At 36.3% G+C, this 27,067-nt stretch overlaps 2 protein-coding genes across 3 annotated transcripts in view; both read right to left on the bottom strand.

Annotated features, from left to right (window-relative positions):
• Positions 1-3,928: 3,928 nt before the first annotated feature.
• On the bottom strand, positions 3,929-22,386 carry LOC129278065 (surfeit locus protein 4-like). The gene is made up of 5 exons (XM_054914283.2): positions 22,067-22,386; positions 20,420-20,568; positions 16,677-16,791; positions 12,471-12,514; positions 3,929-10,142 (listed from the first exon to the last, which is right to left on the bottom strand). Exons 1-5 carry the CDS (start codon positions 22,115-22,117, stop codon positions 9,689-9,691), a joined length of 813 nt encoding a protein of 270 aa, XP_054770258.1. The 5' UTR covers positions 22,118-22,386; the 3' UTR covers positions 3,929-9,688.
• A 3,299-nt stretch (positions 22,387-25,685) lies between these two features.
• LOC129278063 (uncharacterized) overlaps positions 25,686-27,067 on the bottom strand; it is an 81,350-nt gene continuing 79,968 nt past the window's right edge. For both annotated transcript variants that reach the window (XM_054914277.2, XM_054914279.2), the window contains one exon: positions 25,686-27,002. The gene's annotated coding sequence lies outside the window, so the exon portion shown is untranslated. The remainder of the gene's footprint in view (positions 27,003-27,067) is intronic.

Raw genomic sequence — 27,067 nt, 5'->3', positions numbered from 1 at the left:
TCAAAGCACATGCCACATCTATGAATGTAGAGATTTTAATGGTAGACCATTACTCCAATGCCATATTTACTTTCATGTATTATAATGCATTCCACCTGCGACTGAATAGATAGGTGTTGAGATCGACGTTGATCAGTTGCAACTCTTCATGAAATATGGTCCTTGTGAAGTACTGCTTGATTGGTTCTTCCAAAATCAAATTTTGATTTTGATCAATCGCAACTCTTCATAGGACGTGGTCTTGCTGGTACCGGTATAGAGAATGATCATCTGAATTTCTGGTTAGAAAAAGGCTCTATTAAAATTTAAGAAGAATAAAGATTTGATTGCCAGTCATTAAAACAGTGATACACTGTTTTGAGATTTTTTCAAATCTTCATGTCAAACTAGTTTGAACAATGCATTTGGGATGTTATCACAGATTTCCTAGTAGATGCATTCCTAGGTAACACTTTCTATCCCAGCTATCAAGATTTTCATCGCACCATCACTTTCAAAAGTTCATAACCAGCTTATTTGATTATCATTTGTATAATATTGTTATTCTGCAGTCACATTTCCCCTATGGCGAGTTGAAAACAGCCATTTTATTCAAACCGCCCATATGTAGCTGGTATAAAAATATGTTAAAACTGCAGTTTTCGTAGCTATGACATCACACGTCGACAGTAGGGGAAATGTGACTGAGCCATTGGGAACACAGAGGAGCATCAGTCACACTTACTAATCTGATTCCAAACCAACGGATGGTATGACATTGAAATAAAATGTAATATAATTTATCATTCTGGGCCCCGTCTTTCAAAGAGTTGCGATAGATTCAATCAACCTCGACTATATGGAAATCCATCAATGTCATGATTTGTCTACAGGAAATTTTCACCATTTACTTTAAAACAGAGAGAAGATCACTGAATTTTTAAGAAAACGATGGATGTTGGAATAAACATCATATCTGGAAAATATTTTGAACAAATGTGCCTTTTAGATGATGACATTGCTGGCTTTCCATAGTTGTGGTTGAGTTGATCAATCGCAAATTTTTGTAAAATGGGGACCTGAAGTCAGTTTGATTGATGTGACTGACATAAAGATATGCCCCTTTGAATAAGAGGTATTACCAATGAATTAAACATACAGGATAATAGTCTTACTAGTATGAGTTTAAATCTTTTTTGAAGGGTGTTCTCAAAAAGGGAAAGTTGTTTCAAACTAATAATTAGTGTTTCAAACTAATAATTAGTGAAGCAAACAAGTGAAGGTTTGAACAAAATCTTGTGGTAAATAAGTAACACATGTATATTTATGGGGACATCAGATTGACGGCATTGATAATTTAACTGTGCTGTAGGGTAAGGATTCCACTCTTCCATGTTTCACAAATCCTCCAAAACTCAACTAAGAATTTTTGATATCGTGGCAAAGAGTAGTCTCTACGACCTGTCACAATCTTCTCACCAAATTGCAAATATGAGATTTACATAGTCATTATAACTTTTTTCAAATATGTATACTTTCACTTTCCTTATATAAATTATCCATGTTTCTTAAATGAACATTGAATCAAAATGTTGTAATTGTACATGCAAAATTAACTTTTAAAATTTGTTTTTTAATTAATCGCCATCTGTTATTTCTCATTTTGGCATATCCAACATGAGACACTTGGTGATGGAGAAAAACACAGAATATAATACATATCAAGTTGTGATTAAACCAAAGTATGTATGACTTGAGATTACTTGTTTAGATTTTATAGCAATTTTTGTACATGGTTTCGGGCGTATTTGTCTGAGTAGTTTAAATATAAAGTATTGAGTACATGTATGCAGGGGCTGTGGAACATTGTATGAAAGTAGGGGGGGGTGGGGTCTGAACATGCAAAAAAATCACAAGAGAATGTAACTTTTTTTTTTTTTTACACATGGGTTTCTTCCCCCCGCCCCTGGTACATGTATTTTATCAATAGCATAGGGTGTATTGCATCTTATTTTATTGATATATCTAGAGACATTGTGTATATGTCATTTGTAGCATTTTATTTCAATTATCTATAAAACAATGCCATTTATATCAAAAGAAAGTAAACAAAAAATAATGCACAAAAAGCTGTGTTTATGTCATCATTTTGTATTGTTATGTATGTTGGCCTCTCGGTTTTGAGCATTTTAAAGACAATGAGATATCACAAAGTAAAGGATATGTGTAATACAGAAAGATTATGAATGGAAATATAGCTAGGAAGAAAGAAAGGGGGGAAATGGAGAAAGAGCTGTAGCGGCCACACAAAATGTTTTTAGTGGCTGTGGTGTTAGCGCTAACAAGTCACTAACAAATCAGCCACTAACACCATGAGCAGAATAACCGCACAGAAAGCGCTGTTAGACACACATGTTGTTGATTGAAATAGAAATTTCTCTTGAAAAGTGTGAGAAAAAAGTGGAATTAGAATGAGAGAAAGGAATATCACATCCGAGAATGAAACAGATCTTTGATGATAGGGATGTGTTCCTCCTGTAATCTACTTCCTATGTATTTCCAGAATTATCTTAACCGTCTTGCTTTTTTTTGTCCTTGCTCTGTTTCTGCCGTGTTACCCATTTCTCCGCAGCACATACCCCCTCTTGTGCAACTCATTCCCCCTTTCCAGATCTCTCTTATCCCCTTTATCTAATCCATCTGTACACTCTTATCTTGTCCTTTATTTTTCCTTGTCCTTATTCTGTTCCTGCCCCCCCCCCCCCTATCTCTCTATCCCCGTTTTCCCAACCCCTCCCCTATGTCTGTAACTCTCTGATTGCCTTGATCTAGTCCCACTCCCCCCTATATACAGTTCCTGCCTTCTTTTTTGTTCCGCCTGCTTTCCCCGTGCCCCATCTTTTTTTTTCTCTCTCTCTCTGCCTTATTTTGGTCACCCCCCTCTTCATTTCCTTTATCTTATCCCTTTTGCCCCTCCCGTCGTTTCTTTTACAACCCATCCCCTTTCCCTTCTCTCTCATTTTATTCATCTTTCTCCCCCCATGTTCTTTTTTCGTTCCCCCTGCGCTCCCCGTGCCCCATCTTTCTCTCTGCCTTATTTTGGTCACCCCCCCTTCTCATTTCCTTTATCTTATCCCTTTCCCCCTTCTTAATCATTTCCCCTTGTGCGCTATGTTCATGGCCATATGCAGATTGCAGGGGGGGGGCAACACGAATAAACTTTTTCGAAAAAAACCAAAAACGAGGGAGCAATGCGACCGAACTTGTCATTGGGGCACTTTTTGCATTTTATAAAGTGAAATTGAAGGATTTCATGTGTACTTATTTTGTAAAAAAAATTGTAAAAAATGCAAGGTTTCAAAATTTCTGGGGCCAACTTCCCCGCCTGCCCCCCCGCTACGTACGACCATGATTATGTTCCTGCCTTCCTTGCTTCATCCAGTAGCTCCCTGGCCCACTCCAATCTCTCTCACATTCATTGCCTTCTTCCATCTCTCCCTTCCCCTCGCACTTATCTCTCCAACTGCATCCATTCTTCATTATTCTACCACCAGGCACCAGATGCACCATCATAGGCCTGTGCCATCACATTGGGTTATCGCGTCTGGTCGGGTGATTGCTGCTAGCGTATACCCGACCATTCAACAAAAGGACCACCTAAATTTTTGAAACGTCAGGTCCAGTTTACCCGACAAGAATTTTGCTATAAATTTTCATAAAACATCGAGTAAACGGACCTGATGTTTCAGGAAGTTAGGGTGCCCTTTTCTTGACTGGTCGGGTAAACTGGACCCGACGTCTGGGGTTTAGGGGACCCTTTTCTCAAATGGTCGGGTTTCCTGATTGCCGACCCAACACAACAATGTGATGACACAAGCCCCATAAGATTTTCCCATTGCTCCGATTTATGGCTTCAAGTTGAAAAATAAATACTATCAGAGAGACATGATTCATGTCCAATACAGTAAATTCCAATATTCATATCAACATGTTTTGTTATTTGGCCACCAATCAAGCCGCACATGTATAAACTTATAATGTCATACACATGATCAATTGATTCAGGAATTGTAAAAAATTAACAAAAAAGAGAGAATAATTAACTACAAAAATGGCTTGAATTTTGAGTCGATCTCAAAAACAGCATTATACTTTGGGCACTATAGGGGCCTGTGACACAAAGGTTTGCAATCAATCACAAAATGCATTTAAATCAGCATTATCATTTACAGACCGGTAACCAATCAGAACAGACTATTATGGAGTTATTTTTCTTCAAATCTGCAGGTGGGCGCAAACCTAATGTGTTACAATGCCCAGCAATAAAGTATTGCTGAAAATTTTGTATCTGCACATTTTCAACAATGCATTTTATTAGGAGTAATATAATTGAGATGAAAACAATGTTTGACAAAAAAATGGAACAGTAGTTTCAACCCAAAACCAAAAAAAGGTCTGGCGTCCTTTGGCAAGGCGTTAATCCACACTTTGCCACTCTCGACCCAGGTGCTAAATGGGTACCCGGTAGGATGTGAAAGTCATTGTAGCTTGTCCAGTACTGTGTGCGCCTCACAGGCGACTGATTGGAATACTCCCCAGGGAGTGGAGGATGTGCACACATTGTGTGCGGGAATGACTGATTGAATCCGATGACCGGGGTAATAATATATCTGTAAAGCGCTTAGACACGTCGATCCGATGTATTAAGCGCTATATAAAAAACGGATTATTATTATATTATTATTATTAAAAAAAAAGGAAATTTCACTATAAATTCTACAGTTCTAATCATGTGCTAATCTACATAAACTGGGACCAAAGTTGTGTTGGAAATCTGATATCAAAATAAATGTTGATCTTTAAGAATGTTAAAATTCACTCCAAAATCATGATAAAGAGCTTGCACTGTTATTTACTGAATGATTGTGACCATAATAATAGGCATGATAGCTTACTAGTAAACAAAGAAAAGTGTTAAGTGAAAAATATAAATATATATAAGAATAATCACCAATCATTGTAACGCTAGAGCAAAAGAAATGATTTCTTCAAATCATATTCTAGTTTGGAAAATTATCAAAGTTACATTGTAACAAAGTACCAACATTTTAGAACTTGTACCACATAATTTTTTTTCAAAATGGAAAAGAAATCAATATAAGGAAAGAAAGAATACTAATCAATATACTACTTGATCTATTTGAAGTATTATCACAAATGAATGCACACATACAGACAGGACAAGCATGTTTGTATCTCAATGGAACAAGATGGATGTAAAACCTTATATGTATTTTTGTTCATTTCCAAAGTCTAACAACATAAAATGATGCTTCTGAATATGATCATCACTGCACTTAGGAGGAAAAACATTACTAGTACATAAGGTCTTGTGACTATGTTGAACAAAATCATAACATCTGATCCATGTTGGTCTATATAGCCCTTTACAGTATAAATTTATAGCCACCAGAGTCCCTGGGGCAAGCTTGTCACATTTTGCAATAAAAGAAAATAATCTGAAAAAATTAAAACCTGTAACACCCTACACATATTTGATACATAACAATCAATGAAACTCATTTCATTTTCTGGAGAAAAGTGATGTGAACAAAAACCTATTTCCATTCCACACACACAAAAATACTGAAATATAGAGACAAAATCTTCATTTGACCCTCCTTCATTTATCCTACATAAAAAAATATCTGTGATAACTGAATTATCAAAAGGCAAGATGAATATTGGTATAAGGACAAGCCCAATGTAGAATTTATTACTCAAAAAGTTAGAGGTTCAAATCTGTGCTAGAGGTGGAAATTCTTACACAAGGGGGGGCATATCATCCAAATCTGTTTACTAAGTAATGCATAAGTTAGCAATCAATCGCTAATTTGAAAGAACAATTCTGATTGGTGCCCAGTCAGTCTACTGAGCAAAACGCAAAAGTCAAAAGTAACAAAGATCTTGATAGGCTGTTTCATTTAGAGATTAATCTGTAACCTTTGTGTTACTGGGCCCAGGAATGTTTCCCGGAAAAGAAAGGACTTGTTGGATGTTTGATTTAACCAATAGTTACCATAGCAACAGTGTGACACCTGTGCTTCTCAGCCAATTGAAATCATTCAAGCAAAAATTTCAGACAAAAAATATTGATGAAACGCTCTATGGAAACTAGCCATGGTTTCGATTGGTCAAGAAGCAATGGGCCTTGTTGCATAAAAGTTACCATAATGGTAAATTTGCCATCCAATGGTATCTTGCATGAATCCCTCATTTTGATTGGTTGTTGATCAGCGTTACCATGGTAGTTACCATTGGATAGCAAAGTTACCATAAATGGAACTTTTATGCGACGGGGCCCTGGTGTTTGACTGTCTCTATGGTATCTGTTGGATAATGACATTGTCAGTGCCGAAAACTTTCATGAAACGGATCCCAGAGCTCCAATACACTAACGGTAGAAATCAATCGTTAAAATGACAATGGCAAATCAAGATCATTGTTGCATTTGGTCCATAACCAGCAACCAATAAGAAAGGTTCTTTCATAATAAATATCCGCTGCAATAATTTGTGTTACGGGGCCAAGAGTTTTGATAAGATTTGCTAAGGTACCTGATCAAGCAAATACAGGTGAATCCACTTACAACAAATCTCTAGGGACCACAGGCTGAGAAAAGGTAGAAAACACATGCTTTGCTTGGGCTGGGGGCCAATTTTATAAAAATTTATGATCATCGTTAATTTGCCAATATGATATTTACCATGGAAACTTCAATCCGCTGTTGAACCCTGTTACCATGGTAATTACCATAACGGTTAGAGTTGCTATAGTAAATAAGTCCTTTATGAAACAGGCCCCCGGGCTGAAAAGGTGCTTCGACTTGGACAATTATTTGACTAAAATGATGGTTGACTTACAGGGCTCGACTGTACCAACCAGTAAATCTATGACGTACGTATATTATAGGATGTGCTCTTTAGTACCAAAGTGAACACAGTAATAATTTAAAGGGGAATCCAGTCTTGGTCATAAAATTTTGTGTTGGAAAGGAGAAGATAAATAAATAAAACAAAATGGTGAAAGTTTGAAAGAAATCAGACAAGCAATAAGAAAGTTATGGCTGCTTTAAAATTGAGATCCCTAATACTATATAAATTTCAAATTGGTAACTGGGTAAGTAAATCATGATGAGGGAAAAGAACAACTTTCCCATAGGCCATGTACTTAATCATCAGGGATTTGTGGTTTTCTCCTAAGTACCCATTCCCCTGGGGCAGTAATCTAAATACAACCCAGGTAGTATATCATTTTATGTCCTCATGAAAGAAAAATATAATTTGAAGTAAAACTTTTTTTAAAATGTCATTTCAGCCATTATATGTATTGGGAGTACATTTCCAATTTTTACAACTTTTAAAATTCATAACTTTCTTATTGTCTGTCCAATATTATTCAAACTTTCACCTATATACTTTTGGGTTGGATTCCCCTTTAGAGATAACAATATGAACACATATCAAGGCTTGTACCCAGTGAATAAGAATCTTGAAATAAAAGACATTTGGGGAGCAAAAACAAAATTTACAAAACAAAAGATATCACATTTGTTGAAAACTTTGAATAAAAAAGCCATCAATAATCAGTGGAGGACATCAAATAAAAGACTCATGATATGGAAAAAGGGGGGAAAAAAATCTCTTTCCATTTAGGGGGTTTTCCCACAAAACTGCTTTGCAGTGGTTTAACATCCAAGTAATGGCATGCACTGATTATCATTCACAAAGTAAATCATGTTAAATAATTTACAGTTGAACAAAATGTTCAATCCATTTCTCTATAACGTTACAAACAAAATGTTTAGCAAGGCATTGCATTGCATGTACAAAATGAGAGGTGACATTCAAACGCTTACAACATTGTGAGTTATTTAACAAACAATACAAGGGGAACATTTATAACAGTTGAAAATTTGGTCCAGTACTCAATTCGAAGCACCGTTGTTATGTTCATACATTTCTGTACCTTTTTCTAGTCATTTCTATATCTCCATCGTAATAAAAGATCACTTTCATAGAAAAAAAAAGTTTTTGCTTCTGTACAAAAATCGTGACAATAATAACATGGTCATATTACAAGTGAAGCTGCCAACACAGACATATGACACAGCATACATATGGGAAATAATGATAATAATATAGGATTTGTATAGCGCACGTATCCACCTTGCTAGGTGCTCAAGGCACTCCTATATTACCCTGGCTAAGCTAGTCTACCGATTCTGGTGCACACAGCTTTTTGATGAATTAATTCCTGCCGGTACCCATTTACCTCACCTGGGTCGAGTGCAGCACAGTGTGGATAAATCTCTTGCTGAAGGAAAACACACCATGGCTAGGATTCGAACCCACGACCCTCTGTTTGAAAGGTGAGAGTCAGAACCACTAGACCACGACGCACCCACATATTACATGATACTACATAATGATTGCAAAAGTGTGCATACTGGATGTACTCACAGTTTAACATGTGAAGAAAATAACCTAGCACAGCTAACTATTCAGAATGTATACTGTCAGTTTGCAAAAAAAATGACAACTCGCAGGGGTGCTGCGACAGGGGGTTGTGGCAGTGGGTGAATGCCCTCTCCCCATAATATATCAACAAGAAATGGAAGGGTACAGAAATGAGATGTTTGGCTGTGTAAGAAAAACATACAATACTCCTACTTTTATGAAAAATACTTGATAATCCCGCCCCCCTCCTTTCTTTACCCAAATCAGCTTGAGCATCCATTCGACTTAGAACACCAATATAAATAGATTGGTTGTAAACTCTATATAGGCACAACAATTTCTAAACTGCCTTTAATACTTAACCCTGAATGCCACAAGCAATTATGTCTGTTTTGTAACAAAAATACCACTTACATCAATTTTTCATCCTTTTTGCTTTTTTTTTATCGTTGAAAAAAAAAATAAAAAGACAGGTAACTAGAGCTGCCTTGTGGAATTCATATATACACATAAAGGACTGCTGCTATACAGAGGCATTCCTTTGGTTTCTGCCGCTACGCACCCAGGTCAAGAATACAGGACCGTCATGGCGGAGAATGATGTTGGACGATGAAAGAAAAATGAGACAGAGCCTTATTCAAACATAACATGTAAACCAACTTTTAAAAGAAACCAACTGCAGCAAAATTGTAATGTAAAGCGTAACTGGTAAATCTGGATCAAAAGTAGCTTTGCAAGAAGGAAATCATCCCCTTGCAAACATACATGTAGATTACATGTGTAACATACATGTTGATTACATGTGTAAATTGTAAATGGACTGGGAGATACAGGAATATAAGACCTGTGACACAATACTATGCAATTGATCATAGGGCTAATTGGATGATTGATGGCATTGATTATCATGTGCAATTAAACATCAAATCAACTCTGCGATCAATCGCTCAGAAGTTATGTGTAGCAGTGTTCCAGAGTGTGGACACAATCACAATTTCCTTGCGGATTTAATAATATTTTCAAGATAGTTTATCAAGGCATGTATGAAGGAGGCTATGAAGTCACTCTGAAACCGTATGCCTCGATGTCATTACAGCGTCACTTCTACAAACACACATTGATAGATAAGACATGGTTTGCTGCAATTGCATTATATTATAATACACTAAACAACTAGCGGTGAACCTATACTACCAGTCCTTTTTATGCTCATCCATGCTAACACCGCCTGGCCCGAGCGCCACGATGAGAAGCAGTCCCCCGATGACGGAGAATGTCTGGAAAAAGTCGTACTTGAGGAAGTCTCTCATCGGCCGGTAAGCGGGGATGTTCCACCAAGCGTTGACGTAGAAATTGAAGATGGTGAGCCAGAGGACGAGGATGAGGGCTGAGAGCTTGGTCTTGTAACCAATGGCAACGAGGATGATGAGGACGGAGCCGACAAGGTTCTGGATGATTTGGAGTGGAGTGAAGTCAAAGCGAAGCAGGGTCATGAACATGAGCACCAGCATGATACGACCGCTGAGCTGCATGTAGGTCTTTGGTTTGTTAGAACCTGTGTCGGGAACGCCAGCGAACATACTCTTTCCTTCCTTCCTAGATTCAGCAAGGAGAAGGATGACACCTCCAACAAGAGCTATGTTCCTGTATCAATCAAACATGTAATAGAAGATATTATGATTCCTGTATCAATCAAACATGTAATAGAAGATATTATGACACCTCCAACTAGAGCTATGTTCCTGTATCAATCAAACATGTAATAGAAGATATTATGACATCATTAACTACATGTAGAGCTATATGATATATGATATAGAAGGTATGACACCACCAACCTAACTATATTTCTGTATCAATCAAACATGCAATAGAAGATACTATGACACCTCCAATCAGAACTATATTCCTGAATCAATCAAACATTAAATGAAAGATAATATGACACCCTGAACTACAGCTATATGACATAGAAAGTATGGCACCACCAACCGAACTATATTTCTGTATCAATCAAACTTGCAATAGAAGATACTATGACACCTCCAACCAGAACTATATTCCTGAATCAATCAAACATGAATTGGAAGATAATTTGACACCCTCAACTACAGCTATATGATATAAAAGGTATGGCACCACTGACCTAACTATATTTCTGTATCAATCAAACATGCAATAGAAGATATTATAAACCTCTCTTTAAAAATGTTGAATAATCCGTTCCTCTGATTGGTCAAAACTGAGGTCATGTAAACGACCATGCCTTCAAAACAACAAACTAAGGTGGTAACCAGGGGCAACGGGCATAGTTAACAAGATTTCTGCCCGTTGCCCCCTGATCCGCCCCTTAACGACAGGCATAGCAAAATTTGGCTGAAATCCCCATTTGATTGCATGCAAAATGTGGCTTTCTGCGGTGATTACGGATACCATAAATATCCGCGCGATTTGATCGAAAGTTTCAGACAATTCGCGCATTTACGCGCTTATTGCGCAAGTGCGCGCAACGGATATGACATATCGATGGAACGATGCCGATCTTTGACTTTTGCTTGTTAATTCCTGTTAAAATATATGGCATTTATAGAAAATAAAACTAGCTTATTAAGGACATAACGGATGTATATCAATCATCAAGTCTTGTCGCAGTTTGCTCAAATGCATGCTCGCAAAAGGTGAGTCAGGTGAAAAGATTAGACGGTCACTGCACTTTCTAACAATAAACGTTTAACTCGTTCATGTCGTTACTTAACCTTAGCCTGGGACAGTTAGGTATTGACAAACGACAACGTTAGGACGGGTAGATCTAATGTTAATTGTCGTTAGCTTAGAAGTTAAGAGTAGACTCTAGATCTAACGTTAGGACGTAGGTTTAGTCGACTAGATCTAACGTTAGATTATACTCCAGTCTAAATTTTAAGACTGAACTTTAGATCTAGCTAGGCCCTAGACCCTATTCAGAATCAGACCCTAATTTGGTTCCTATAAATATCTAGCCTAGGCCTAGTAGGGCCTATTGGTATGAACTGCTCAGGAACTGCTTTGATATTCGATTTTGAGACCTAACTTCAGGGTCAGGGCTAAGTAAGGGCCTAGACCTTACGTTAGCTTGGGGCCTAGGCCAGGGGCAGGCTTCTTGTTTTAGTTTTACTAGATCTAAACCTAGACTAAGCACTAACGTTTATGTTTAATAATTCGGTTCATAAAATATATATGGACTGCTTTTATATTCGAGACATGGTTGTTTCAATTCGGCTCGCGGGTACCATCGGCCAGACCATGCCCTCGGGCATAGTCGCGTTGCGGTCCCCTTGAGCCTCTAGAAAACAACCATGCCTCTCAAAGCAGTCCATATATCTATACTATGACACCTCCAACCAGAACTATATTCCTGAATCAATCAAATATGAGATAGAAGACAACATGACACTACCAACCACAACAAATGATTGCCATTGGTGGAGGTAATGGGCAAACTATCACCTCTGAGGCGAGGTGGATGTATCCTATCTATCCAAAGGAAAGGAGGTTTAATAATGCAATATTGTCCTCAGCAAGGTTCAGGAAAGATGGAGTGTACATCCAGCTCGCTGAGGAAGATATAGTTTGCAGAGTCACCTGAAATCAAGATTGATCATTTCAAAGTGCATCCTAAATACTTTGAATGCACTCTTGAGTTCATTGTTTAGGCACCTTCGGGAGCCCTGTCCAAATGTTTTGCTCAACAATTGAGACATTCTTTATAGTATATTCAAGGTATAATTCATATTCTAATATTAGAATACAATCAGTTCTTGCTTGAGGGTCAGTTGGTATATAAAAAATTGGCACAGCTTCAAAATCAAAGGAATTCTTGCAATTTGACCCCCCCCCCCCATTCTGAAATTGTCTTTGTTTTCATGATTATGCTCAATTCTTGATGATTATGAATAAATGATAGGACATGAATAAAAAATGACAATTTCTCACCTCATGAGGAACTTCAAATCCCAAAGTATGCTGTAGGCAACAGTCTGCAGGTAGAGAGAGATGGACAGAGAGGGAGAGAGAGGGGAAGAGAAAATGAGAGAAAGAGAAAGAAAAATGTCAACATTGTTATTTCACAAGGCACCATAAATGAAATTTAATTTGTACATGTAGGTTTCATACAAGACATCAAAGACACCAACAATATCTGATGACATGAAGAAAATTAAGAAATAAGACACACCAATTCCACTATCAAAGTTCAATCTAATAATTGATAGACTGTTTGATTGTAAAAAAAAAGAAGCTAAAATAAACAAAAATACAAGCATGAATTGGGGTGCTATCATTTGTTTCATGATACATGTACATGGGAAAATGGAAAGAAAATGTTTCAACTTTCAAGAATTCAATCGCATTTGACGAATTCCGGTACTCCAGACTCACTCTTAATGTACACATTGTACACTACAGTAATGAATTCCATTTTAACAATGTCAATTTTGGCAAATAACAATCCATGCTAATTTGGTAAATGTGATAAGATAGGCTGTGATAATTACACTGTATTTTATGACTACACAATCAATATGCCTATTACACATGTCACTTGCTATTTAGTTAATCTACAGCAGCTGCTGTGTTAAAGGGTTACTCCGGGCTGAAAATATTTATATCTAATTCTAAATAAATAGAGTAAAATTCACAGAGCAAACTGCTGAAAATTTCATCAAAATCGGATGACAAATAACGAAGTTATTGAATTTTAAATTTCAGCAATATTTTTGTGAAAATAGTTATAGGCACGTCATCATGAATATTCATTAGGTTGGCTGATGATGTCACATCCCCATTACATGAAATCATAATTGTTTCATTTTTTTCATACATGTGTGAATAATGTGTCTCCTTTATAATGAAATAAGTTGCAGCAATAAATATCTAATGCACTATTCAGTTTTCAATCCAATTATTTCAGTTCTTGGAAGAAAAATTTGAATTTCATATAATAAAATACAAATTATGGACAAGTGGGGATATGACATCATCAAGTTGCTCATGGAATATTCATGAAGACATGCCTAAAACTGATTCACCGGAATAATGCAAATCTTTAAAATGCCATAACTTTGTTATTCTGAGTCCGATTTTGACCAAGTTTTCAGTGTTTTGTTTGTCTGATTTTTTAAAATCTGTTTAAATCATATTATTCTCAGCCTGGAGCATCCCTTTAAGTTTGGTTTCTAAGCTACATGTACATGCAGCTGGCAAACATCTGATTGTCTCTGTTTATTGTACTCTAGCTTGGCTATTTACAAGTTGACAAGACATGTTTATAATGAGTATTTAACAACTTGTGATTCAATAAATTTGTATCAATCTAATTTAAAATATACTGAGAATGAGACATGAGATATCAGCAAAATATTTTTCAATTAATAGACAAGAATCAATTTACTATGATTTTTTCATTGAAATCATACAATTTTTTAAAACGTTCATTGTTTAGTTTTATTGTAGAATACTATACAAATGTGATTTTGTAGCCTGGCTTCAGCGATTGATTGGGAAATGATGTAAATCCTTACATCCTATTGCCTGTCTGAAAACAATTTACAGACCTGTGTGTTATAATAATATCCAGACAGAAAAAAATATTAATTTCATACTTTGAGCTCCAGTTCTATCTCAATGATCTAGCTATTGACAACCAAAACAACTCTCTTTGTTTATGTATAGGTGTAGTAGTTTACAAAACTTATTTCCAGTACACTACACTTCTGTATGCAAGCTTTCATTAAAAAACTACTGAACATGCCATTCCCTGGATTCCCATACAAATTTTTCAATCAAAGTAAAACAAACAAGAAAAAAGATGAAAACATTATTAATAGATATTTGGTCACATATGGCTGCTCATTGTAAAACCACATGCCCATAGCAGACAGGCAAGTTATTAGAAATGTGGTTTAATTTGAATGATATAATTCAAATTAAACCACATTTCAAATACATGTGATGGGCCATACTGCTACTGTATAAACACATGACTAATGAACAAACATTTAATTGCATACTGATTGAAAAACATATTCAATCTTCATTTACCTACATGTACATGTCAGGTACATGCAAGACTCTTCAAAAACTTTCAGATTGTAATACTTCATATTTTGATATTGTTTTATTTAATGGGGATATATATATAAGAGATGGTCAAGCCTGCCCTGCCCTTTTATTGTACATTTACATCATCATTTAATGGATTGTTTATAACTTCCACCCAAAGGAAGATAAAATAGTGCATAGTTAGCACTTCTTGCCCTGATAAATGTTAGACAACACTTCACTTCCTGTCGCAGCGGAGTGAGTCACACCCCCTACACATGATGACTGAGTCTCATCAATCCAAGGTGATCTCTACGACTATCAAGATTAACAATCCAAGTCAAGAGATATCCTTCGGCTTATCACTCTCATCCCGCTTCATCCACAAGCATCACTCCAAACGATCAGTTAAAGAGCTCAATCGGCTCATGATGCAAGTGAAAGTGCAATGCCTGGTCGGTTCGGGAATTTATCCGTCTTTCCTCAAAAGTTCATGAAATCATTTATTTCATCAGATATTTTTTGTTTTTAGATTTCAGAGATTTGTCCTTGCTTATAAGACAAAAGGGAAGTTTGCCCTAAAATGATGTGATACTAACTCACTTGCTAGACAAATACTGAATCAATTATGTTGAAATATGTATGCATTTCAATTACATTTCCTGCCAAAATACTACTCGGTTCTTCTTATTAACTCTTTACACGCTGAATACAATTTTTTGGGGAAAATAATGACAATTGTTTCCATGTTATTTTTTTCAATTCAAGATTTCCATATTGCACCATTGATACTTATTATCATTATAAAGATGTTATCCAAAAACTATTGCCTTTTATTAGCTTATCTAATTTGAAGGTATATAGGTAGAAAACTAATTATTACGATTGTTGAATTTAATTGTGCAAGATTGCAACATCAGCGCGCAAAGGGTTAATGGGGTGATTGCTGGTTTAAGGGATAGTGGCTCACAGTAGAATGCCCCCAAACTAGGATGCAATCAGGGTCCTTTATTGCAGAGTTTGGCTCATCTATTTTCAATGGGTTTAAAAACAAGGCACACATCAGGCAAGCACAATTCAAAAGAAAATTGTGAAAGGTTGTCATTCACTGAAAGTGAATTGGCCAAAGTCAGTAATAAGGGGGCTCCTGCTTGCATAGATGTGAACCACCATCTAAACCGAAAAAGTGTGATCACCACTTTAGAAATAAACGCAGGAACCCTTTTCATAAAGAGCCCATTCTATGGTAACTTTTCTATAATGATAATATGGCTCATGGTTCAAGAACATGGTTTCCCCAAAAGTTACCATAATTGTGAAGTTACAAACAATGTTAATTGTAAAGTCTTAATGAAACCAGCCCCTGACCTATTGGACAGCCTACCTATAGACATACATGTATGCACATTGGCCCTTCACCATAAAACTGAATATTTTGCGAAATGTCCCAAGATCATGCAAAATAAAATCCACAATTAACTTTAAATGCAAAGCAATAGCAAACAAAGTAGAAAAGTCACATATCAAAGTAGAAAAGTCACATATCAAAGGAGAAAAGTCACATATCAATAGAAAAGTCACATATCAATTGCATCTGGTAATTCTACAGGGACTCACAGGTTCGGTGACATTTGCTACACCAACAATTGCTCCGCTATAAATTCCACACACTAATCTGGATTTAGTAATATACCCTCCCCTAAACATAATATAAAACCCAGCCCTTAGCCCTTACACTAATCCTACTGTCCCTACATTTTAGGCACAACATACACATTTGTCGAAAGTGGACCGAGGCCCGCTGCCGGGAGGCGTATCAGCTCACTATTTTTGATTGCCAGACTCAAATGAGTCTCCCTAAAAGGCGATGTCAGTCCAGTAAATACCCCCAAGGTTGCTTAACCACTGAACTAGAAATAGCAAACAATAGTTATTGCTAACGAACAATAAAATAAGTTGACGTGAAAAGACAGGCACACATGACACTTGAATAGGTGTAGTACATAAAGAATCTCAAAGCCCAGACTCAGAGCAATTGTCGCAGGAGCAAATGTCGTGTCACCCCCACAAGTACATGTGTAATGAGTAATTCAGGCTTACCTGAAGAGCAATGATGACAAATAAAAGTCCGCAAGCAGCAGGTACTTGTTGTCTGCTCAGAACCATGACACATCCAACTATTTGACCAACCAAGTTAGTCAGGACAAACAAAGTACTAAAATAAAGGAAATAAGAATAATTATTACATGGTGAGTTTGTGAATAACCTCCATGTCCTACTAAAAACATCACAATTTCACAAATTTTACTTTTGACCCATCAGATTAGTTGGGACAAATGCAGTACTATGATTTTATGAACAAAACTCTTTGCCCATCCTAATAAAAACATTATTAATTACACTTTAGAGTTAAGACCCATTTACATAAGTCAAGACAAAAAACAGTACTACAAGCAAAAAGAAAAATAATATTAAGAACAAAACTCCTTTGGCCCATCCTAATATAAATTTTATTTTGATGCATGATCAAGTTAGTCAGTACTACAAGAAGAATAAGACTCACTTCCTATCCTGCTATAAAAGTTATACATTTCATTTCGGGCCATTAAAGTAAAGTTGGGACAAAGCACATTTCTAGACATGCAACAGAATTCAATCTGATATTTATATAAAATAAAAATAAATAGAATTTCAAACTTCTTTTATAACAACAAAAATTGTGATATTATGTTTATGACAAAAGCCCTAGTCAGATGAGATGATGAGACAAGCACTCTACGAATTTATGTAGTGATGACACCAGGGAAATAAATTTACACAGGGGCAGGGGGCAATTTAGCCCTTGAGCCTTGGAAATAAAATAAAAAAGAGCCCTGGAAATCGACATTCATTGCAAAGTTAAAGTTTATCCAATGTAGCAGATTTAGGCAGTGAGTTGTGAAAAGTAACCCCTGATAATATTTTTTTCAAAGAAAGGAAAATTTGCCTGTGTGACACTTTGAATTTCATTCAAACTTGGCAATAGTATTCCAAACTAAGCTTTGGAATATATTAAAGCAAATCAAAATTGATTGATGACTATTTCTGTAATTGGTACTTGGCCAAACCATGCCAATAAACTACTATCATTGCCTTGATTATTGAATTTCATATAAACATATCTGATATAATAATAATCCATTCAGAATTCTACAAGGAGCTGGTATACTGCCAAAATGTATTTTATTCAACTGGCATAACCAGTCTATTCTTTCAAGCAAGAGCTCACCAAAATATTGGCATTTTAAATCTCAACAAAGGTGATTCCACAATCAGTGGCATTACACATGTATCAATTCTATACTTGGCGCTGTCAGTTAAGGTTGAGACTTTCTGTCTAGTTACTGTAAATTCATCTTGACAACAAAAGCTTTAAATTTTAAATTAATACATTTGGAAAGGGCTTGCAGGCTGTCTATTGTGAACACTATGGCATCTTAAAAAAGGTCAGTAACTTTACAGAAATTAAATGGACATGGACAAAATTGACTGATTAATTTTGGATATTTCTTTCAAATCAAAACACTCTAACCAATTTTGTTACCTGCAAAACATGTCTTTCATATAAAAAATCTCATTTCAAATTTGGGGAGCAACTTCATCTTAAATTGTATAAAAAAACAAACTATGGTCTCTCACAGATGGTCAGAGCATTACACTTTGTCCACATATTTATAATCCTTCACGCAATTCATGTTGACATAATCATGTGACCAGCTACCCCCAAAGCAAACCAATATGTCACCCGGGAAGGTTCTCTGTAAATAGCCAAAATAGTTCTTCAGAAAGCAAAAAATAGTTGAATGGAAAACAAGATACAAGATTTTCTTTGAGACAGGTTTTGGGGAACTGCTTGGAAGTTTCATTAGGTGGTTTCAAACCGCCTCGATCACAAGAATCCCCGTTAAATTACGAGAACTTTTTTAGGCTGAAAAATACCCATTAATTATTCCTGCATTCACACCGCCCTGAAACATACCCTTCGGGATATGTTCCTGAAGTTACGAGCATGCGCAGTATGGTCTGATAAGCAGCAAGGCGTGAAATTCAAAATCACTAGCCCAGCAGCAACCCATGCACGGCGCCGCACCCAACGACACGCTGGGCTAAAAGTTCCCGTAATTTGCTTTCAGACCGCCAAAATACCCACGACCTTGGAAAAATCCCCGCGAAAGTTCTCGTAATTTCGCCAAGTACCTACTATTTATCGGGTATTTTCTTTCGGGGATATTACGCGTAGTTTGCTTTCAGACCGCCAAAATACCTGGTATTTTCTGATCGGGGTAAATTTCCCGATCAGAGAATACCTGGAACTGGCGAACTTCGAGGCGGTCTGAAACCACCTACTGAGAACAGATTGCACAGTGTTCATACTGTATATCATGCTTCAGTGAACCACATACTAGTATTCAAACACTGTTTCATTTGTGAAGCTCTCTTTTAGTTTCTTCTGCATTCAATCAAGTACCAGTACTAGTTTGGGTTATCATTAATCAATTTTGACAAGCTATTTTCTTAAGCTTAGGTCAGGCTTTTCAAACTCAGTAATAATCCAAAAGCTCATTTTGGGCGACTTATTGCTGGTTTGGAGGTGGCTGGTCACATACTATCTTTCAATGTGTGATATGAGGACTTTCAAATCATCCAACTGATAATTCTACAATACAAACTATATGCTGTCAAAAAAAAAAAAAAATTAATATGATATAGTCCCATATACATAATGATTTGTTGTACAGTTCAGATTTTCCTACATGACAAGGAGACATGGAAGACAGATTTTTAGGGGTGATTTACATTTGAAAGACAGCCAAACAATTTAGAAAATATCTGCTTGTAATTGCCCACAAATATCAATCACTTCAGTAACTGAAATCATATTTTTCCTACATTAATACTGATTTTTATTTAATGTTTTGTTGTTGAAAAATACAGGTAGCAATTAAGCTGCAAACAAGTGGATGCGTCTTTAATCATTTAAATTAATAGCATGATCTACAGAATAACAAAGACAATACGATTATGTGATCCGCAAATCTGTTATAAGCTACTGAAATCATTGCATCTGATTACCCGAGAGTCTCGGGTAATCAGATGCAATGATTGTCTCGGAGACTCAAGTGCAAATTTTTGCAATGAAAACATTTAAATAAGACTGAAATATGACCCCATAGCCTGGACCTGTCTAAGAGTTGTGATTGTTGAATGTCTACAACAACAATACAATGTTCAGCGAGCCCAGAGAAACAAACTTCATTGAATGTAATACTTTATCACCTAACTTAACAATTATATTTAAAACTTGGCAGAACTTGGAACACCTTTAAATATGTTCATTTTCTGGTGGGGTTCACTAACTTTTAAGTACCACTGTACGTCCATTCAAAGTATGTCATGTAAACTCCTGCATGCATGATTGTCGTGAAAAATCAGTACACTCTTCTTATGAGTATTGATGGGTACCACAGTTCAGAGTGATCAGGGGAGCCTTTCATCAACATAAATCCGACAAGATGTCAGATTTTTGACAACTTTCCTCAACTCTGACTGGCTGAGAAGCAATGTTACTATGGTAACTGTCAGATAAAACAGGACTTGTCGAATAAAACTTCCGACAAGTCCTTTCATGAAACACTTCCCAGATCAATCATAATATTTTGTTAGACAGGAGAATTGGGGCCTGTAACATAAAGCTTTTTAATAAATCACTGGGTTAATTTTCACGTTTGATCATACACTATAGTCAATGGAATCAATCATAGAAAGTAGCCCTATGATCAATCCTAGATTCATTGGATGCTCACCTGAGAAACCAACCACACCCCCATGTCTGGTTGATGTAATCTCTTTGTTCACTCCATTGAAACCACATTCGAATCCCATCTTCTAGGAAGGTACTAATCAAACATAGACGGGCTACATGAGGGAGAAAGTGCTTGCTCTTCCTCAAGACCTAAACAACAAAAATTATGTACAGTAGTTTCAATTAGAGTTTCCATTTCAAAAAGTGTCAAAATCTGCTTTATTCTACAAGAGCTATGTATATGACAATATAATCCAAATATATATGATATTCTGAATGAAACATTCCAAAAACAATAATTTCATTATTTTTTTAAATCACTAATTTTGTTACAGTTTGTATCTGTTCAGTCCACTATCAACTATACCCTCATAAAAAGGAAAAGTTCTGTCTTGTTCGTTCTCCTTCTTTCAAAATTGAAAACAAAATGGCTGATCGATACCGAGAACGAAGGCGACATAGAGGTCTAACTTTTCCTTTTTTTGAGGGTCCAGTTTGTGCCTCAATGTCAGGATTCTGTGTACCTCGGGCGAAGTTTGTGCAGGCTCCACTCCACTTCACTACCGCTACACTACGCTCCACCTACCCGAACTTCGGGACGGTGAACTCGATGGGATATTCCGAGTGACAAAGGTGGGATCAAAAACTGGTTTATTGTAAAAATTAAAGAAAAAAAATATAACGAGAAAAAAAATAGCTTAATTTCTTACTCTTCACCCTTATTTCACTCCGTGTCCATCCTCCGGTTATCCTCAAAATTTGTGATTTTGGGCCAGTATCAAATTCCTCACACGTGTTATTCACGGCGGATTTCAAAACATTGCATGTAACGAACGTAGAGGGCAGCAACACACATCAGTGTTGCTATTAGGAAGGTCCACCCGATACGCGCATACAATGTTTTGAAATCGGCCGTGAATAATACGTGTGAGGAATTTGATACTGGCCCAAAATCACAAATTTTAAGGATAACCGAAGGATGGACACGGAGTGAAATAAGGGTGAAGAGTAAGAAATTAAGCTATTTTTCTTTCTCTTTATATTTTATTTCTTTAATTTTTTCAATAAACCAGTTTTTGATCCCACCTTTGACTCACTCGGAATATCCGATCGAGTTCACCGTCCCAAAGTTCGGTAGGTGGAGCGTAGTGTAGCGGTAGTGAAGTGGAGTGGAGCCTGCACGAACTTCGCCCGAGGTAGATTCTGTCAATCTGTGTCACGATAAACAGGTCTTCATCCATAATCGAGGTAAGTACATATTTTATATTTTTCCGCTTTTGTTAGGAGTGCTATTGCGCCCCCATTCTACCCCATTTTGGAGAGTATTACACGGACGAGTCCTGGGCTCCGGCCCGTGTAGCGTACCGGAGCTCTGGGTAAAAAGACAGGATGATTGATATATTATTGTTGCCTCAAAATGATTCTATTTTCAATCACATCATGTCAATGAACATGATGAAAAGGTCAGAACAATTTGTTTCAATGAAACTTCAGAGTGAACACCTAAATTTAACATTTTATTAAAATTTAAAAACAAGTTTATTTTGACAATTTGAGACAGAATTTCATGAAAACAAAATTTAAAACAAAATTTAACATCATCAGATCATGTCCAATTCAATTGAAAAAAAAAATCATTTATTCTCACTTGATCTGCAACATCCTCCGCTTTTCCAACAAGTTCATTTTGGGATGCCATCTGCTTCAAATTGTTGATCCTCTAATCCAAAGAAAGCTCACTGGATGAGAAATTCCCTCTTTCTGTTGAGCCTCAGTGTCGTGTCAGTCGTCAAAGTATTGTGTCAGCAGCTGAGAAAAACAACCCACTCGCAAAACACATGGATGGGATCGAAGTAAACAGAATAAATAACATACAATAATACGTGTGGGCACACACAAAACAGCTTCAATTGACAACAGTGTGTGGCTCGTGAATGCCACGTCTTACATGAAGGGCGCCATCTCAGAGCTGCTGCAGAAAATCTTGAAAGACGGATTAAAAAAGTAGGCTAATACCTTGGAGATAAAGATATCGCTATATGGCTAATAGTTCCCGGGGGATGGGGTTGTTTTGTTGTTGTTTTCCTGTTATTTATCTCTCAGTGGGGTACTCCGGGCTAAAACAATTGAATATCAATAAATAGAATAAAATCCACGGAGCAAAGCGCTGACAAGGGGACAATTTCATCAAAATCTGATAGAAAGCATTTAAAATTACTGAATTGTCATGTTTACTAGGCCTACTACCACGTCGCATGAATCCTGCATGAACTTAGTATGAAGTAAATCCCCACTTTCCTTTTCGTCATTTAGTTATCGAAAATTATCATGATTTCTGGCATGTTTCGATACATGTGTGGGGTGTGCAGTCTCCCTTGTAAGAAAATAATTTCCATAATGTCGGCAATCCCCGGCAATCCAATATTCCTCAAATCGGATTTTGGTGGACAAATTTGAATTCCACAAATGCATATTAATGTTGTGTGATAAGACATATCTCACATATTCAATGATATAACAATACATAATCAATACTTATAGGTCAAGTCCACGTCAGAAAAATGTTGGTTTGAATCAATAGAAAAAATACAACAAGCATAACACCGAAAACTTCATCAAAATCGGATGTAAAATAAGAAAGTTATGACATTTAAAAGTTTCGCTTAATTTCACAAAACAGTTATATGCACATCCTGTTCGGTATTTTATTATATGAAATGTGAAATATCATTTTCTCCTCATTGTCAAGTGAAACAGTGACTAATTCCTCCCTGAACATGTGGAATTAGCAAGTTGCTTATATGGTTCAGTCAAGTCGGTCCCTATGGACCTGTTTTGTGAAAAATGAGCGTAAGTTTAAAATGTCATAACTTTGTTATTTTACATCCGATTTTGATGAAATTTTCAGCATTGTGCTTGTTTGATGTTTCTCTATTCATTCAAATAAACATTTTCTGGGGTGGACCTGTCCTTTAACCCAGTGTGTTACGGAGCCCTGATGATTTCATGTCTCCGCTTTCCCTTTGAAATTATTTCATATTTTCATATTAATTACTGATATGTCTCCCTTCAGTTGCAGGCAATGATTATTTTACACTTTAAATCAGTTGTCTGTCCACTTTTTGTCACTCTTGGACGAAAAATGTGAAAAGTATAGGGGGCCTAATACAATATAAAATGGGAATATATATGACATGCAGCTTGCTCATTGCATAATCATGATGTAAGCATAAGCATATTATTTTGTTTTACTCAAATCATGCAAAACTTTCAAATGTCACAATTTTGCTCAAGATTTGTTACTTATATTGTCCAATTTCGCTAAAAGTTTCATCACATTACTTGTTCAAATAATATACTCGGAGTATCCATTTAAAGTCATAATAAGATATATGAAAGAAAGTTTTAGAGGAGATTGGGAGGGGGTGGTGCGATGATAACACTAATGAGCTGTGAAATTTCAAAAATTAGGGCCCCGGCAAAAAAATCAAGCACTATTCAGTCTTGCTTCTAAGTTTCTTCTTAGTATTTTACTTCTTCGTTTTACCTGTTCCCTTTCTTTTTTCATTATTCTCCCATTTATTCCTTTCTTTTCATCCCCTTCTTCTCCTCATTCTCCTGGCCATGCAGCTCTTTAATCCACTCGATCCCCCTTTTTTATTCAATAATCTCATTTTGTCTTTCCCATGTGCGGAAATCTGTCCCCAGAGGTAGGGGAATCAAGGGCTGAAAAGTTTGACAATATCACCCAAAATATAAGGTCATTTTAACCTTAAAAAAATGAAAAGCAAAAAAAAAAAGGTTTTCACCAAAATGTAAGGTCATTTAGTACAAAATACGTGTATTATTTCGACTGTGAATGTTTTTTTCTCCGTCAAAAATAGTAGGGGGGATTTTAAATGTGTCCCCCTACTATTTTTGGTGGGGGACGTGCCCCCCTGGGATTTCCACCAATGATCTTTCCTTTTCTCTTCTACTTCATTTCATTATCTTCTTGTTTTCTTTTTCATTTTTCCTCTTTTTATAATTTTTTTTCCACCGGCCACCGCTGTCGGGGAGCCGGGAAGGGGGGGGGGGGAGCTCACTTCAGTCCCATGGCCTTTGCCTTTGTCCCTTTCTCTCCCCTACTCTCATCCTCTCTCTTGCTTTCTTTTCTCTCAAAAGATCTCCTCGCTCGATCCCTCTTCTCCTCTTCCTCTCCCCTAGCTACCCGGCCCGTCCCGTTTCAATCTTTTTCTTTGCCTCTTTCTCGCACCCCTCTCCCTGTTCCGCTCGTCTTCGGAACCACTGCTGGTCTCTATAGGAAAACTGCAAATGCTCACTTTTCACAAGACTCATTATTCATAAGGCTCAATTCACAAGGCACGTTATTCATAAGATTAATTATTCATGAGACTCCTCATTATGTATTCTGCCAAGGGATTTAAGATAAATTCAGATCGGCTGTGAACAGTGACCGGTCGAATATAAGATTTAGATATAATAGTCTATAGGATTTAAATATAAATTAAGTTAACTGATTTGAATTTGAATCTTTTGAGATTCTAAAGTTAATCCAAAAGACTAAAAAAAAATCCTAAATTCAGCTGCATGGTCACTCTTCCTAGCCGATCTCGATTAAATCTAGAGTAAGACCCAATATTCATAAGACTTGCTATTCATGCGCAAGGGTCAAAGTTGTGACCCAGTTGATTAGTCTCCGGACTTTATAACAGAGGGCCGTGGGTTCGTATCCCAGCCATGGCGTCATTTCCTTCAGCAAGAAATTCATCCCTATTGTGCTGCTCTCAACCCAGGTGATGTGAATGGGTACCTGGTAGGAATTTATTCCTTGAAATGCCACTGTGCAGTAAAAGGCTGCGGGGCTAAAGCCAGGGTAATAATATCCAAGACAGTCCTTTGGAAGCACATAGGAACGTTATGACATAATATGATATGCACTATACAAGAACTGCGTTATTATTATTCCAACAAGAGATTCAAATTTTGATTGCTGGGCATACTGCATTTTTTAGCCTATTGGGTGTATATTTAATACATGGGTGGAGAGTAGCAAAGTGTTAATTGATATGCCTTAATTGCCAAAGGCCACTAGGCCACTAGTGGCAAAGTGTTAATTGATATGCCATAATTACCAAAGGCCGCTAGTGGGATTGAACACATGACCCTCTGATTACAATGCTAGAGTCAGAACCACTAACAAAAACAAAATTCCTTTCAAAACAACTATGACACACATATATGATACAATTGCACTACATATGAGGTAAAATATTGATTAATTCTTTATTGTCAACACGTTTCAATACAATATCCAATAAAATAACAGAAATATAAAAATTGATCAGATTCCATATGAATTATAAACATTCAAATTAAAATCATCCTATTTGGTGGATGATCAGGCTTGTATATAGAATCACATGAACCACGTGCAGCACCATTAAATGGCATTCCGACATCATTTATTCAAAGGAAAATGATTTCAACTATCCAACTTTTGGTGACAATGTTTTGTTAATGTATGATGTGGTGTATTATAAAATTGACAATTGGTTTCACATTGAAAATGTTCTATATTTTCATAAATTCTGTAGAATACTAGATATATAACATGAATATGAACAAATATGCTACATGGACCTACACCTACATAACATTGTACATAACATAAGATATAAAACAAACTTATCAAGGTAATTGTTAATTCATAATATGATAAAATGAAATCATTTAGAAATAAAAATGAAAATTATAATAGCGGGAAAATGTTAATTAAGTCCCATAGTATATTACAAAGAAAGGTGTACTAGTAAAGACAATGTTAAAAGTCAAAGATAAACTGATAAAATCTATATATATAAAGTTCTCGACATGGAACATGAATACATTTTGTTGCTCTTTTAGAGATCTTTCAAATGATAGAGTTTTTGTTCTACACTCTCCTTTTTGTCAGATCTGGAATGCTGTATCCTCAGAAAGGCCAGTTGCCACTGAAGTTTATTGTGAGACAACTGTGACACAAATCTCTAAAAGGTACCTGGGCCTAATTTATAAGATCATTTGACACTCAAATAATTCAGATGTGAAAGTAAAAGCTAAAAACAATTTCTTCATCATTAAAGCATGACAAATGAGTAAGTACACATTGGAAATATATAATTAAAACAAAGGTGTTGATATTTTTGGCTCCCCATAATTTCAGCCCAGAGTTAGACCATGGTCTAAATTAAAGTTACACCGTACTTCGGGATACTGGCCATAGACTCACCACCCATTTGGTAGCAACTTGCCAATGTATGAATACAACACACAGAGAAATAGTAGAGCTTAAAGTTTATAACATAAGTAAATAAACACATACATGTACACTTTGGGCACCATATTCAACAATATATATATCATTCATAATTTACATTTCCCTAGAAATTTTTGTCATCAACAAAAACTAGTCATGAAAGACAATAAAATACACCAGCAGTTACTAAATTGAGCATTTTATTTTCCAATAAATAACCTTAGAAACGGTGTCTCTTCTCTCGTTTTTGAAGTTCATAGCTCATCCGATTCCAGGTTCTCAATATCTGTAAGAGAAATGAGAACATGCTTTCAAAAATTATTTATTCTGGGCCAATATAAAACTTGCAAG

The sequence above is a fragment of the Lytechinus pictus genome, chromosome 15 (genome assembly GCF_037042905.1).
Source record: "Lytechinus pictus isolate F3 Inbred chromosome 15, Lp3.0, whole genome shotgun sequence".
Lineage (NCBI taxonomy): Eukaryota > Metazoa > Echinodermata > Echinoidea > Temnopleuroida > Toxopneustidae > Lytechinus > Lytechinus pictus.
The sequence above is the reverse complement of the archived record's forward strand: the minus strand, read 5'-3'. Positions and strand labels throughout refer to the sequence as shown.

Bases quoted from the DNA above. Each gene is read 5' to 3' on its own strand.
- LOC129278065 (XM_054914283.2), bottom strand. From the start codon at position 22,117: ATGGCATCCCAAAATGAACTTGTTGGAAAAGCGGAGGATGTTGCAGAT. The intron at 20,569-22,066 runs GTGAGAATAAAT...TTTGTTGTTTAG, and splicing joins CGGAGGATGTTGCAGATCAA to GTCTTGAGGAAGAGCAAGCA. The intron at 16,792-20,419 runs GTGAGCATCCAA...CCTTTATTTTAG, and splicing joins GGGTGTGGTTGGTTTCTCAG to TACTTTGTTTGTCCTGACTA.